This window comes from Lithobates pipiens, unplaced genomic scaffold, assembly GCF_037356315.1.
Source record: "Lithobates pipiens isolate NorthernLeopardFrog02 unplaced genomic scaffold, aLitPip1_a1.2 Scaffold_3, whole genome shotgun sequence".
Lineage (NCBI taxonomy): Eukaryota > Metazoa > Chordata > Amphibia > Anura > Ranidae > Lithobates > Lithobates pipiens.
Genome location: NW_027507790.1, coordinates 131,450,268 through 131,467,299, shown reverse-complemented (window position 1 = coordinate 131,467,299; position 17,032 = coordinate 131,450,268). Strand labels below are relative to the sequence as shown.

Below are 17,032 nucleotides of genomic sequence, written 5' to 3'. Positions count from 1 at the left end.
AGTCCTGAACCAGCATTGGTGGAGGCCTGGAGGGGGGGATGTAGAGGGAACCCTCCGGGCCGGGTCCTGCCTGTGCTGAGGATTCCTCCCAGCCCCCACAGTGGGAGGGGGTGCATGCCTCTTCGCCCTGGGAGCTGAAGGGTTCAAAATCGGGCTCCCTGTGCGGCGGCTCACCCTGGGGGTCACATCGGAGCTGAAGCACGCAGGAGGCCGAGACCTCCTCACACGTGGCAAAGTAGGGGCAGGAGTAACAAGACGTTGAAGTAAAGCAGACAGCTGAGAATTCAGCCACTGCAGGCCATTAGCCAAGGCAGCTGAGCGCAGCTGCCTCAGGAGTCCATCCAGATTCTCCATGCTGATCGCAACACAGAAAGAAAAACTTTCTGGGATGTTATATCTTCTCCTGCTGACCCCCAAATGGAACTAATCCCCACCTCTCGGGAAAAATCAGTACCCAGGCCGCACCTCCTAACCCTACCATTGCCCAGTGTAAGCTACCCCCACCCCTTAACCTGCACATTAGCAGGAACTGACCAGTGCAACCTGCCCAGCGACCCCCCAATCATGTGGCCCTGCATCCAGGTTCCCTTTGCTCTGGGCCTGTTCTTTACCATACAAATGAAAAGGTGCACATTTTAACAAGTGACATTAGATTTTGCATTTAATGGAAGATCATACAATTTGGGCCTTGCATTGTGAGTTACATGTTGTCACTAACAGTGTTGGAGTTGATGTATACAAGCTGTAATGGCAAATGTGTCTTATTTTCAAAAAAATTCACATAACATTTACAATATTTATAAAGAAAACCTATTGTACATTCGCCCCAACATTTGCCTTGTGAAAAATACATTCCTTGATATTAAAGTGATTGTAAAGTCTTGTTTAAAAAAAATAAAAAAAACATGTTATACTTACCTGCTCTGTGCAGTTGCACAGAGCAGCCCAGATCCTCCTCTTCTCGGGTCCCTCTCTGCTGCTCCTGGTCCCTCCCTCCCGTTGAGTGCCCTCACAGCAAGCAGCTTGCTATGGGGGCACACGAGTCGAGTCACAGCTCTGTGTGTCCATTTAGACATGGAGCCCCCGCACCCCTCCCTCTTCTGATTGGCTAACTGAATTGGATTGACAGCTGTGGGAGCCAATGACACCACTGCTGCGTCTCAGCCAGGAGAAGGAGAGTCCTGTATGACTAAGACTCTCATGGACATCACTAGAGAGAGAGGGGGCTCCGGTATGTAATTAGGGGGTGCTGGGAGGCTGCCACACACAGAAGGTTGTTTTATCTTAATGCATAGAATGAATTAAGATAAAAAACTTCTTCCTTACAACTCCTTTAAGAAACATCTGCCCTTTAATGAGAAAGTATGCCTCATGTAACATTCATCCTATTTATAAAAGGGTAAATGTAACATTTGCTGCACATTCACATAACACGCTCGTAAACAAAATTTGTTAAAACTGAGGTGTCAAATGATTGGATTTTACAATGATGCAATGGCTACTTAATGAAGAGGAAATGTAAACGCACATGTTCAGCATTTTATGGAAAATTGGTTTCATTTTTTAATAAATTAAAATGAAAAAAAATTACAACAAAACTTGGCATGCATGTAGACTGGTATCCTACAGTAAGGCAGCAAGAGAAAAGTTCCTTGCTTGATCTTAGCATGCATGTCTTGTATCATTGAGGGATTCTTTAAATGGCATTTCCCCAAAAAATAGGCATCTCCTCAAAGCACCAGAATCTTGACATCTGGACCTTTTGTACCTCAAGTGGCAAGGATAGGGGGCTTACATAGGTGTTGTCCCTTCCTTCTGTGAACTGGTGTTAGAGGTCTATTGGACTCTCCACCAATTCATTGTGCATGGTGGTCAAAAATAAACAAAAAAAAAAAGCACACCAGCATAAGTAATAATTAAAGCGGAGTTCCAACAACATGTTAGAATTTTTTTTTTCTTTTATGCATATCTTAGGATCAGAACATAAACACATACCACTCGTGTTTTGAAAATGTTGCCGCTCAATGTCCGCTTTAGGATAAAAAAGTTACTTATATTATCCTGTCCTGGCAGTTCCCATATTGCTGTTGGGCATGTGAAGCCCACAATTAGGGATGAGCCGAACACCCCCCGGTTCGGTTCGCACCAGAACTTGCGAACGACCCCCGCGTTCGGTACGAACGTTAGAACCCCATTGAAGTCTATGGGACTCGAACGTTCGAATTGGAAAGTGCTAATTTTAACGGCTAATATGCAAGATAGTGTCCTAAAAAGGGTTTGGCGACCTGCCTCCTGCCTCAGGGGACATGGGTCACTGCAAAAAAAAGTTTTAAAAACGACCGTTTTGGCGGGAGCACTGATTTTAATGACGATTAAAGTGAAAAAAAAAGTGAAATATTCCTTTAAATATGGTGCCTGCGGGGTGTCTGTAGTATGCCTGTGAAGTGCCACGTGTTTCCCGTGTTTAGAACAGTCCCTGCACAAAATGACATTAAACGGAAATAACACCATTTAAAACTGCTTGCGGTTTTAATGTTATATCTGGTTCCTGCAATATGGTTGAAAATCATTGAGAAACATGGCATGGGTAGCCCTCCCTGCCCATTACCAGCCTATTTGGGTCTTGTACGCATATTAAGGGGAACCCCGTACCCATATTAAAAAAAGGAAATGCGTGTGGCCCCCAGGCCCTATATACTCAGAACAGCAGTATACAGGCGGTGCAAACAAGACAGGGACGGTGTAGGTTTGTTGTGTTAAGTTGAATCTGTTTGTCATTTTCAACCGGTACATTTTTAAAGTGTAGCTCCAGTCAAAAAAACTATCTTTAAGCTTTTTGGAAAACATAGGGAAGGGTTATCACCCCTGTATAATTTGTTTTGTCGTCCATCTTTTTTCATCTCACTTGCTGCTGTCTCCTTGCGTTTGCAAGTAGGAGATGTTTGTAAGTTGGATGTTTGAAAGTAGGGGCCTGCCCTATATTATAGCGGTATGTACTGGGTACAGAGCACGCAGACAGCACGCACTATCTCCTAACACTACTGACTGCAAGCTCTATTATTAACCACTGGTTAGCCCAATGTTTGCATAAAGTGAAAGATGAAGTTATGCTGAGTAAATAGATATCAAACATGTCACTCTTCAAAATTGCACATGCCCGTGGAATGGCGCCAAACGTCGCTACTTAAAAAATCCCCATAGGCGACGCTTTAAATATTTTTTTACTGGTTACATGTTTTGAGTTGCAGAGGAGGTCTAGGACTAGAATTATTGCTCTCGCTCTAACATTCTCGGCGATACCTCACATGTGTGGCACATGCGAGCACATAGGGACATGGGCGCTTTAATTTTTATTTTATTTTTTTATTGTTCATTTTACTTTATTTATTTTAGTTTGACATTTTTTTTCCCAAAAATATATTTTTGATCACTTTTATTCCTATTACAAGAAATGTAAACATCCCTTGTAATAGGAATATGGGGTGACAGGTCCTCTTTACAGTGAAATCTGGGGGGTCAATATGACCCCACATCTCACCTCTAGGCTGGGAAGCCTGAAATAAAAAATAAAAAAAAGATTCTGGCTTTGATCGTACTGGCGAGTTGGTAGAAGCACCGGAGGGCGGTGAGGGGTGGGGGGCGTCTATGGCTGGGTATTTCAGGGTATCACCGAGTATGGCTGGGTATCTCTGAGTATGGCTGGGTATGGCAATTTATGGCAGGGTATTACAGAGTATTGGCGGGGTATTGGCGGGGTACTACAGAGTAATAGCAGGGTACTGCAGAGTATTGGGGGTACTGCAGAGTAATGGCGGGTACTGCAGAGTATTGGGGGGTACTGCAGAGTAATGGGGGTTACTGCAGAGTAATGGGGGGTACTGCAGAGTAATGGCAGGGTACTGCACTGCAGAGTAATGGTGGGGTACTGCACTGCAGAGTAATGGCGGGGTACTGCAGAGTAATGGCGGGGTACTGCAGAGTAATGGCAGGGTACTGCACTGCAGAGTAATGGCGGGGTACTGCACTGCAGAGTAATGGCGGGGTACTGCAGAGTAATGGCGGGGTACTGCAGAGTAATGGCAGGGTACTGCACTGCAGAGTAATGGCAGGGTACTGCACTGCAGAGTAATGGCGGGGTACTGCACTGCAGAGTAATGGCGGGGTACTGCAGAGTAATGGCGGGGTACTGCAGAGTAATGGCAGGGTACTGCAGAGTATGCACTGGTATTGCAGAGTATTGGCAGGGAATTGAGGGGTTAAATTCGGTGAGCAGCGATGTGGGCACTGCAGATGCAGCCCACATCGCTGCTGACACCGATCTCTTTCCCCTCCGCTGTACCGATCGGTACAGAAAGGGGAGGGAGGAACAGGCGTCATAACATGACGCCGGTTTGTTTTCAAGTGATCACTCCGTCATTTGACGGAGCAATCACGTGGTAAACGGTCACGGATGCTCTCGAGTGCGCACACCTCGGGGCACGCGAGAGCAGAATTCTGGGAGGCCGTTAATTAACGGCCTCTCTGAGTTAAACAACCGCCCTGAAGCCGTTAATATTAATATATTATATAGGTGAGGTGAATATAGTGGTGTATACTGCAGTCAGGGCACAGACAACAACCACTACACAGCAGCAAGATAGGAAATCAGCCAAAAACGATTGGTGTGTACTGTGTTGAAGGTACACAGAACACTGCTTCAGATGCAAAGTAACACACTACAGGAGGCCGCCTTAAAGGCGGCCTTATATAGTGTGGGGCGTGCACTACACAGCCTGAGCTATGATTGGCCACAGGCAGGATGCCTGTGGCCAATCATGGCTCTCCTCGCTGCCGGCGCTGCGATTGGCCAAGCATGCGGGGTCACAGTGCATGCTTGGCCAATCATCGGGCAGCAATGCACTGCGCCAACGCAGTGCATTGTGGTCCGCGCGCGTCACTCGAATTTTGACGCGAACGGCCAAAACGTTCGGAATTCGCCGAACGCACGAACAGCCAATGTTCGAGTCGAACGTACGTTCGACTCGAACACGAAGCTCATCCCTACCCACAATCATATTCTTACGGGTTTTGGGGCTGCTGTATTCCCAGCATGCACCGCCCATTCTTGAGCATGCGCAGTAATATCAGGTAGCAGCAATATAAACTACTGTATACAGGTTGCCATCACAGCGGTGTCATGCCTGCCTCGTTGTGATGTCAACGAAGCCCTTGGCACTGCCCACTGACTCCTGGGAAATGATGACACACGTATCCTGGGAGCAGTAGTGAACAGAGGAGCCAAGGGAAGTGACGTCAGGAGCCGCAGTGAGGAAGGGGAAGATTAGAAGAGACCACATAGAAACAGCGATTAAAATGTAAGTAAAAAAACATTTTTTCCAAATGCCATTTGTTATATTATTTGCTGCACATTTATGTAAAATTATTTTTATGGGTGGAACTCCATTTTAATCTTCCTGATTTGACTAATACTTTATATTCCAGTAGCATCAAATCACCTTCCACTTTCTTGTGGTATCTAAAAATGTTCTCAAGTGGCCTTTTCTGATGCTACATCCCAAAATAAGGAGCAAAAAGAGTGAAAATTATCCTGGCACTTCAATGGTTTTATCTGTATACCCCCTAGGAAGGGGTCTCCCTAGAATACAAAAATGGTCCAGCATACTCACCAGCACAAAAAGTCTATTTAACCATTTCCAGATGCCTGTATGCATACATGTGGCTGTTAGGAGCATGCTCAACCCTTCTGCTACAGGTCAACGATCAGGGGCCTGTAAGACGGGCTGCCGATCATGTGATCACAGTGACAATCAATTATCCATAAAACTGAACATAAACACACAAGAAATGTACCTTTTCCAGTAACTTGTACTATGCCTGTGTACTTATACTGTGCTTTTAAACACTGCTTATACTCTATAATGCATGTTCATCATGCTGATTATAGAGTCATTTCTATGGCATGTTTTATTGTGCATAGAGACACAGTGCCAGGAAAGCCAACCTTTTTTGAGCCATTCTCTTTCCAACCTATTTCTCTGCAACGATCAATGTTTCTCATTCTATAAGACAAAAACTATTTATTCCACATTAATGAACATAAAACTAAAAAAGCCAGGAACACATAGTAAAATATATTTAGCAAACGCAATAGTTTGGATTATTTTTTAATGGCTACAAACACCAAATATTGCATGCATATGTGGTATCCCCATGGAGATTTTTTTTGGGTCTATTTTTTTGGTGGTCTTGATAATAGCCACAAATATACAGCTACTTTTTTTTAAATATATTATTTTACTATTTTAGGCTAGTTTTCTTTTGATAGTGAAACACAATCAGGAGATATCTATTAACATTTACAACAAAATTAAGGCTACTTTGTTCTGATAAAAAAATCAATGTTAAATTCACCTGAATACCCTACAGTAACACTAACAGTTTTACAGTTACAGTTTTAATAACAAAACTGGGTTCATGTGTTGGTGTGGGTTTGTTTTACCTTCCACCTTAAAGTAATATTCAAGGCTATTTTTGTCTTATGCCGCGTAGACACGATCAAATTTCTCGCCGGAAAAAAGATATGACGGCTTTTCCGATGGGATTCCGCTTAAGTTTGCCTTGCATACACACGGTCGTGCAAAAGTTCGCTGAAATTAAGACCGTCAAGAACGCTGTGAAGTACAAAGCTACAACAAGCTGAGAATGGAGCATATGCACGGTCGTATTTTCCGGCAAAAAACTCTCATTGATCTTTTGCGGGCCAAAATTCCAGTCGTGTGTATGCGGCATAAGAATAAAAAAGATGTTATACTTACCTGCTTTGGTCCCTTACCTCCTTTTTGGCGGTCATGCTACGGTGTACCCAAATTACATTTTTATCAAAATGCTGATTACCAAGCTTCTGTCTACATCACATGATCAGCTGTCATTGACTCATAGACTCGGGAGGACGTCCATGGACGTCCTCCCAGCAATTAAGGCCTGTGCTGTAGCTATCTTTCAGCTATAGAGCGGGTGGCAAGTAGTTAATTGCTGCTGGGGCGTGGTGTGCAGAGAGGTAAGTGGCACCCATGAGATCTGATATGGAGTTCAGAGAGGTAGAAATCAAGGAGTGACTAACCCTAATATCCCATTGGTGGAGCACAATTTGGAATGTTTTATTTTTCCTTGTTTATATGCTAGCAGCTCACCCTAAACAAAGACCACAACAGGTCTAGTGGCGCTTTTAGGAGAGGAGAGAGGAGTGGAATGTAATTTTCCATAAAGGATCCATATATTAAAGCCTTGTTAGACCAGCTGTGTATTTCAATGCAGGCGAGGAGAGGAGAGTGGAACGTGAACTGCCATTAAGAATTTGTATACCAAAGCGCCACTAGACCTGTTGTGGTCTTTGTTTAAAGCGGTAGTAAACCCAGTTTCAAAAAACACTTAGCATTTCCGGCATGCCGGGAATGTAACTTTCACATTGGTTGTGCTCTCAACCAAACTTTCAAACCATCCAATGGCTGGTTTCATAACTGATCACTTGTGCAGCATTATGGCAGTTGAAGAATCATTAGAGGCCAAGATGGCAGCTTCCTTGACTGAAAACGATAGAAGGGTTTACTTCCACTTTAAGGTGAGATGCTAAGGCACACTCCTGGTGGATGCCTGGATGGTGTGAACAATTGTGTTCACAACTTGCAAGAACTGTTTTTTGAGCATCTTCACATCTCATTACTTATGATGCACATGCACTTTATTATTTGGGACTTATTTTATTGTTTTCTATGTAAAATCAGATGAATACCTGCTTTTGATTCAAGCACTTTTATTACTGTTTCACATATTATCGCATATTATTGTATTTTTTTTTTTAATTAGGGATAGTCATTTATGCATATTTGTCTTTTTGATGTTTAGCTTCTGGAATTATTACTTTATCACTGTTTCCCATAGTATCACATATTATCGCATATCACGACAATTTTTGTTTGGGGGGGGGGGGGGGTTTGTATCATTTTTATTGTTTTTGAGAATGTTCTTTTTCATGTTAAAAATGTTATTTTTTATGTTTTGTTAAATGTTCTCCCTAATAAAAAACTAAAAAAAACTAAGATGTAATCCAGTGTTATGTATTCATTTTATTAAAATATTTTAATAAATGTTTTTAGAAAGATCAGTTTTGTCTTAATACACTATTCAGTGAACTGAGGTACATTACTTTAGGGAAATGGTAAAGCATAGGCCAAAAAAGCTGAACTAAAAATAATTAAATGAGAGCTTTTTTTTCCCCTACTTCAGCTACTTTGGCTTAGATTTTGCATTTTTTCTGACAATTCACTTCTCTATACTTATTAGTGAATAGACCTGATAAAAATAACCAGCATAGGTGTGTGTAACTTATTGCATTAGGGTGTATGTCGCAAAGATCAAACACACATGAGCGTGTGAGTGTGCGTGTGATATAAATATATATTACATATACAAACAGACGCACATGCGCTTATGGTAGAGCCAGTACAGTGAAAGAGAAGTATAGTAGCACTTCATGAATGGCAGAACTGGTCAGAGGGAGATATTTCCCATCTCCCTGCCTGCACACAGAACGATAATGCTAATGCGCTTGGGGTGATTAGGGGGTGCCCAGGCACACCCCAGGCGCATACCTATGATCACCAGTTAATTGGCAAGAAAAAAGAAGTGAGCAGCTCAAATCTATAATCCCACAATCTGGTGATGGTGAACCCACTGCTATTAACCTAATCCCTTACTTTACACATGTGAAATGCATTCAATCCAACAATTATGTATAATGATAAGCTCATGCATAAAATAATGAATCTATCATACAAAAATGATTTGTTTTTATGAAACAAACCAAGTGCAAATGCTGTTTAAAAAGAAGTGCAAAAGAAAAAAACTGTGTGCTGACACGTTGAACAAAGTGCTTAGTGCAAAAAATTAGTAAATTGCATGCATCAAAAATTCATATGTGTTCAAAATATTTGAAGTCCATTTTGCAATCACAGGAAAACTCCAAGAAAAACTTCGAATATTTTGAACACATATGGATTTTTGATGCATGCACTTTACTAATGAATAATATTTTCTTGCACTAAGCACTTTTTGTTCACTGTGTCAGCACACCATTTTTTCTTTTGCACTTTTTTTAACAGCATTTGCACTTTAATTGTTTTCATAGAAACAAATAAAATAAAAAATTTGTATGATAGATTCATTATTTTATGCAATAGATTGAATGTATTCCACATATGTACAGTAAGGGATTAGGTTAATAGCAGTGAGTTCACTATCATCATTTTGTGGGATTATAGATTTGCACTCCTTGCTTCTTTTTTCTTGCCAAAAATGGAGGCTTGAATAAATCTGGCTATAGATTTGCGGAGCTTGTACTGCAGACTTGCAGAGCTCTCGCTGTAGACTTACCACTGCAAATTTGCTCTTGCTAGAGACTTGCCACATAAATTTGCTACAAATTGGAAAAGTGTCAACTAGAACTTGTGCTTCAAGTGCTCTGCAAGTGTACAACTTGCCAGGGAAGATGTGCAGCAAGTTCACAAGACTTATGGCCCATACACACGATCGGAAATTCAGCCAGCAAAAGTCTGATGTGAGGTTTTGGTCAGAAATTGTGACCGTGTGTATGCTCCATCGGACTTTTGCTGGCGGAATTCCCACCAGCAAAAGACTGAGAGCAGGTTCTCTATTTTTCTGATGGAAAAAGTTCAGATCGGAAATTCCGATCGTTTGTAGCAATTCCGACGTGCCAAATTCCTACGCATGCTCGGAAACAATTTTGACGCATGCTCGGAAGCATTGAACTTCATTTTCTTGGCTTGTGGTAGTGTTATACACAGTGCGTTCTTGACGGTCGAAAGTTCAGAGAACTTTTGTGTGATCGTGTGTATGCAAGCCAATCTTGAGCGGGATTCCGTCGGAAAAAAACATCCAAGTTTTTTCCGACTAAAACTCTGATCATGTGTGCGCGGCATTACAATTCAATACTGTCACAAATGTGTGGCAAGTTATCCTTGCTATCTAGGAGTGAACAAAAAGTGCTTAGTGCAAGAAAATATTATTCATTAGTAAAGTGCATGCATCAAAAATGCATATGTGTTCAAAATATTTGAAGTCCATTTTGCAATCCCAGGAAAAATCCAAGAAAGTGATAATAATCTTGGATTTTTCCTGGGGTTGCAAAACGGACGGCAAATATTTTGATTACATATGATTTTTTGATGCATGCACTTTACTAATAATATTTTCTTGCACTAAGTACTTTATGTTTTTCCTTTTGCCCTTTTTTTTTAACAGCATTTGCACTTAAATTTTTTCATAGAAACAAATCATTTTTGTATGATTAATTATTTTATGCAATGAGACAGTTTATCATTAGATGATTGTTGGATTAATTTTAGTTCACATGTGTATAGTAAAGGAATAGGTTTATAGCAGTGGGTTCACTGTTACCAGATTGTGGGATTATAGATTTGCGCTACTTGCTTCTTTTTTCTTGCCAAAAATGGAAACTTGCATAACTCTGTCTGCAGACTTGCGGGGCTCTTGCCATAGACTTGTGAGGCTCTTGCCATAGACTTGCGGGGCTCATGCCACAGACTTGCAGGGCTCTTGCTGTAGACTTACCACTGCAACTTTGCTCTTGCTAGAGACTTTCCACACAAATTTGCTACAAATTGGAAAAATGTCAACTAGAACTTGTGTTTCAAGTGCTCTGTAAGTGTACAACTTGCCAGGGAAGATGTGCAGCAAGTTCACAAGACTTACAATTCAATATTGCCACAAATGTGTGGCATGTTATCCTTGCTATCTGAGCTGAGGTCCCTCTCTATCCAGCGATGTCCACTAGTGTCTTAGCCATCCGAGATTCTCCTTCTTGATTGGCTGAGACACACCAGGGGTGCCACTAGCTCCCGCTGCTGTCAAAGTCAGCTAGCCAATTGGGGAGAGAGGTGATAGGCCCGGGCCAAGGCTCAGTGGACACAGGAAGCTATGACTTGGCTCGGGTGCTCCCATAGCAAGCTGCTTGCTGTGGGGCCACTGAACAGGAAGGAGGGGCTAGGATCATATAAGTGGGACTCAAGGAGAGGAGGACCCGGGCTGCTCTGTGCAAATCTACTGCAACAAAGCAGGTGAGTATAACATGTTTGTTATTTATATAGGATAAAAATGAGACTTTACAATCACTTTAAAGCATATTACCCATACCATTAGTACATCTTAATGTATTTAGTTTATTCAAGTTTATGTTTGGATCCCAATAATACACTAGATATTTGTTTATATCAAAGAGTGTCAGGCAGACCAATATAAGCTATTTTTCATAATTTGGACATTACCCTTTTGCATATTTTGCACATTATCATTTAGGAATGGTTCACAGAATGTTTGCTTTTGATGAGAAAATTGAAAATGTTGATAGGAAACAACAACCCACAGTATCACCCAGAATTCTGTCATCATCTGACATTTTATTCTGTATAGCTTACTTATTTTAAAATGTTATTTTTGTGATAAACATCATTGAATTCTCTAAATGCAGTAACACAGAGGAGCTCAGTAAATGCAGATGTTATTGCCTTTTCAACACAAACCTCAGCAATTTTTTCAGCATCGAAGACTCTGGTATCATTTTCCATACTTTTATGTTTGTATAGTGCATTCCAGATTGCAAATCTGAGGCCATCTCGGTTCGTATCCCACTTAAGTTCATGACAGATTTTAACCAGATTGTAAACAGCACAATATGAAATCATCCAAAAGTCATCTAAAAGAAAAAAAAAAAAAAACAGCTTCAAATAAGCTTTAATTCACCTTTAAGACCCTGTCCAAAAAACCTGTGTTATATATCCCTGAGGAATAGTGTAGTGACAAACTACATTTGATAACTGTGCGCATGTTTTATGCCAAAACACACTCGCCCCTAATTACAGTATTTATATCTACCCAGATCATAGATTATTCAGGAAGACACATAGGACTCCAATTAGAACTATTCATGTGCAAAATACAGCCAGTGAAATACAGGTTTAGATACATGCCTTTTTCCTTTGCTGGATTAATGTGCTTGTATTATATTACTAAAAGAGAAAAAAAATAGTTTTGCGCATTGTATATTTTACAACGTGATCTATGTATCAATGTTTTTACTCAAAATTCAGACAACATATCCAAGATTCACGCATTTTTCGAATTAAATCTCATGTGAAATATGTAAATCTTGGGAAAAAGCTGTGTGAATCTGGGGTGAAAACATTGACACATCGACCTCAAAGTGTAGAATGCCAAGATGAAATAAAAGTCAGTTATAGCAATGTTGTTACAATGTCTTTGCTATTGAAATCTGATCATATATTATCATATTAATATGTATTTTATTTATGCTCCCAGTATATCATACATTGCTTTCATTCCAACAATCAAATATTACAATGATTATAAAACCAATAAAAGCATTACAAAAATGGAAAATAGATTGTTAAAAAGGAAAAAGAGACACAAGGTCTTATTTTGTTCAGAGGACCAGTTACATCTCATAAATGATAATGTATAATTTCAAATAATACAGTAAGAAATGCTGAAACAGATGCTATATGAAAACCTCCACAAGCCCTCTTAATTTTCCAGAGACGCCTTTTGATTTTTTCTGCAGTAGAACACAGGGAAATTGGGGTTACTCTATTTTCTTTATTCACAGTTGAATTCCATCATCACAGAAGAAGTAGCAACTCATGTTAAAGATTGGAAATAACAACTTCATTATATATATAAAGAAAGTATAGATGTGAATGTGACATACAACATATTAACATGTATAAAAACTGGTAAGAAGACATTTTTGTCTAAATCAGTTTAAACACTCGGTAATGCACTGAATTTAAGGACTTCGAACAACATCACTATATGGACTTTGCCATTTTAAATATTGTTTTCATACATGTTAATCTATTGTATGTCAGATTCACATATATACTAAACATCGCTAAATGTTTTATTTATATTTATCTGGATGTTGTTGTGTACAAAGTTGTGAGTGCTGATATCTTATCATTTATTTTAATTTATTCACACACACTGAACGCAATATATATTTTTTTCTTAAAGCGGGAGTAAACTCGCTGAAACACAGCATACTAGCTCATTATGAAATACTTACCTTAGAACGAGGCCCCGATATCCCAGACGATCCACACCAAGGGACCTGATGTTCCCTCTGCGTGTCTTCTGGGTATCGCGGCTCCGGCGCTGTGAGTGGCTGGAGCCGCAATATTGTCACTCCCGCACATGCGCGCGGGAGATATCTTTCCGGCAAAGTCCGGCGTCTGCCGGGCTTTCAGCCGAAAATCCCCTGTGTGCATTCACCGCTGCGAGGGGAATATCTCCTAAACCATACAGGTTTAAAGAGATTTTTTTACCTACAGGTAAGCCTTATTATAGGCTTACCTGTAGGTAAAAGTAAAAAAAAAAAAAGTATACAACCACTTTAATGTCAATATATACTCTTTAAAGACCTGTAAGCAGGTGGATGTGAAATGTCTTATGTTTACTGAAAATGTTTTATTGTTTTGTAATTATTGTATGTAGCTAAAATTTAGGGAAACCATGTAGCACTGCCCTAAGATGGTACTGCCTGCGAGGTGAGGGTTAACTCTGCTGGCTAGATTTTCTTGCGATTTTTGGGCAGTACCACACTCTGCTGGGGCAAACACATAAAAAGGGAGGGAACAACCTTACAGAGGGGCTGGAGGTTCTGTTCCAGATCTCCCCAGCCTAGGACATGATGCCAAGGATGTGATTCATTACTTTGCACTTAAGCCACCCCTTGTAGGAGCCCAGTCAGGTTCCAGGTGTATGGACTTATGCTTCACTAAATGGCTCTTCAGACTTTCTTACCTATTTAAAGGAGAAATCCAGCCTGAGCTTTTTAAGCTGGGCTTCTCCTCTGGGCCACAGGAGTGCAATTTCTTTTACATTCCTGTGACCCATTTTTGGCAGTGTAATGACTTCAGACCACTCACATCACTGCCATCAGTCAAAGCAGTGCGTCGTTCCAACTCTCGACGTCTGTATCCGCCAGCTGCCTTGACTGATGGCACTCTCAGTGAGACGCTGTAACGGCCGCCCCCCACAGCTCAGCGCTCCAATGAGTGTGGAGGAACAGAGAGGAGTGACGCTGACTGACAGTCAGCAGCTCTCCTCTCGGGGATCTGTGAGAACCAAGCCATCGGTGATGTTCGGTGGCTAAGTTCTCAGTGCAGGGACAGCAGGGGACAGATGTAGCATCGGTCTGATGTTGCATCCACCTAGGTGAGTATGAAACTGAAATAAAAAAAACCTCAAACTTATCTTTTAAAGTGTGACTACCTCAAGGGGCAATTCGGGGCACCAGGGGACTAACTAAGGGGCTCTTAGAGGATTATGTACAGAAATGTGTATTAAAGACATATTTGTTGAACTGTTCATTTATTACCCCTAACAACTTCTGTAAAGAATGTTTATTGTTATTTAACTTGGCTTGGTCTGAAGTTACTTGAGGACAATCATAAAGAGATGCATGCATAGCGTATTACAAGAACAGTGCTAATTGGGGGACAGGACTAGGTACAGAAGATGTAGTACAAATGTCTAAAGTTCAGTGAAGCTAATCTGAGGAGGCTATAATGCTGTAGCTAATGACTACAGTACTAGTGTCAAGTGCATAAGCAGCCAGACAGTCAAGTAGTGATTTGACTTGGCAAAGGTGACCACAGGCCCTGGTAGTAAAAGAGCGTGTGTGCTTATGCTCCTTCCCTACCAATGGTAGAGATGAATTTTGCTGTAAGTTAGTATCAGGTCACGGCCCATAGGGCAGCCCACCAGGAGGTAGAACATATAGTCAGTAAAAAAGCTAAACTTTAGTAACAAGTGGTAGCAGGTTGGGATCAACAGAAGCATAGTTGAGGAACAAGCCAAGGTCAGTAACCAGTAGTATTGGAGATATAGACACCTGCAGGTATGCAAAGTAGCAAGATATTGGCTGGAGAGAGCACAATAATCTGGTAAAGAGGTAGTGCAAAGGCATGGCTTTAATAGAAAGTTCATAGAAGTAATAAAGGGTTCAAGGTTCAACAGGAACAGTACATAAAGCAAGGTTGTGTAAATACAGTAGTTAGACCATGAACTGTCCAGCATCTGAGGTGGCTCAGAAGAAGAGACACTGCTAGACACAGCAGTGTTTGCAGGTTCAGACCTGGATCGTGACAGAGGTAATTGTGTTCTTTTGGAGAAGCATTGCTTTTAAAGTGGATGTAAACCCGATTCATGAAATTTTACCTGGGCACATATATCTCTAGTGTTTACTTTTCTCTCTCAAAACCCCTGGGTCCCGTGTCTTTCTGCTGTTTCGTTCCTCTGTTATCAGCATGATAACTTTTGACAAGTTCTCTGAGACGGGGGATAAAACCAGCCTGAAATTTGTGTCGGAGTGGGTGCTATAAAGAGATTAGCAGCATCTTCATTGCTCTGCCTATGCGGAAAGGGAGTGTGTGCCTTTCCTCCAATCAGTTGTCACACAGTGTAAGCCAAGTCTACACTCCTACTGCTGAGGAAGTAAAAATTCTAACACAATGTAAGAATTCTAAAGAATATAGCAAGCTGAAGACAGCAGATATGCATGTAAAACTTATGTAAGGAGATTTGTTTAATTTCTGTGTATCATCTGAGGCTGTTCACTTGACTGGGTATATATGAGTGTTTACATCCACTTTAAGTTGAAGTGCTGCCTTATTGCCAGCCTTGCTTTAAATGGCATCCTCAACCTGCTTTTGGGGTCATTAGCGAGCGCTCTATCTCTGGGTTCCCACAATGGTGTAGTAAGCCCCATTCAAAGACTGGACTACAATATGTAAAGCTTAAATATATATTTAGATGTAAAGGCTGAAGCTTACCAAACCAATACCAATTCATGCACATTCTTATTGGTTAGGGAGATAGCCCATTACAGTGATGGGTCAATAGGAATATTTAGGGTGTAGGATGAAGCAGTAAGTTTTGACGCTACCAGGAAGTGTTGGTGCTGTGCTGATCAGATGGATCAGGCTTTCTGGCAACCTATAATACCATCTTATGAAGCGTTTCCCTGTTAGGCCTTATAAATACATTTCCCCCATTATTTCCCCTGCCTTTGAGACAATCACATCCTCTTGGTTAAAAGACAATTACCTTTTCCCCTCAATATCATCAGAATACAGAATAACATGATGAATGAGGAAATTGTCCACTTTCAAGAAAGCATCATACATACATTTCTGTCCCCTGTGGGATCCATAAGACTTATCCTATTTCCATAATACTTTTAACCAAATTCTGCTATTATAATATTATTTCCCTTTTTTACTTTGCACATCATGTTGCTTTTTGCCTACTGCTTTGCTTTTCATGTGATGTTATGATTTTCTCATTTACATATATTTTATTTTTTATTGTTGTAAACTGCTGTTTTAACAACCTTCTTGAAGCTCTTGCAATGGCTTTAAACTGTGTCTGTATATAAACTTACACATAAACCAAATAAAACCTTTTGTACCATAATAAAATTGGTAATCAAGTTGAACAGGCTTCTTTTTGCATTTGTCTTCTGTCAAAAAAAATACATTTCCATTGTATTACTGAGTTTATTCTTGTACCTTAAATCAATAACACTCATTCGTATGGCTATAATTGGATCTCTGAAGCCCAATAAATATTTAACTTGTATGATACAAAAATATTTTTTCTTGTAATGACAATACAGGAACACGTTTTTTCAATATACATAGCTTGATGTATATTCTTTCTCAATTTAAATCTGATAATATAAATATATTGCATTCACTATGCCCAGGATGCTGGTGGCTATAAAGTCAGAATATTATTTTATATGTAAAGGAAAATTTTAATAACACAGCTTCTCCATTATTCATAGTGGAAAAAATGAAAGCATACCTTAACGGTTTTATCTGAAAAAATAAACCTTATGTTGCAGCACAGGGAG

At 40.5% G+C, this 17,032-nt stretch overlaps 1 protein-coding gene across 1 annotated transcript in view; it reads right to left on the bottom strand.

The window, feature by feature from the left end:
• TMEM232 (transmembrane protein 232) overlaps positions 1-17,032 on the bottom strand; it is a 323,216-nt gene that overhangs the window by 167,213 nt on the left and 138,971 nt on the right. Inside the window, exon 11 of the mRNA XM_077462299.1 lies at positions 11,616-11,788. Within this exon, the coding sequence (XP_077318425.1) occupies positions 11,616-11,788 (173 nt within the window). The remainder of the gene's footprint in view (positions 1-11,615; positions 11,789-17,032) is intronic.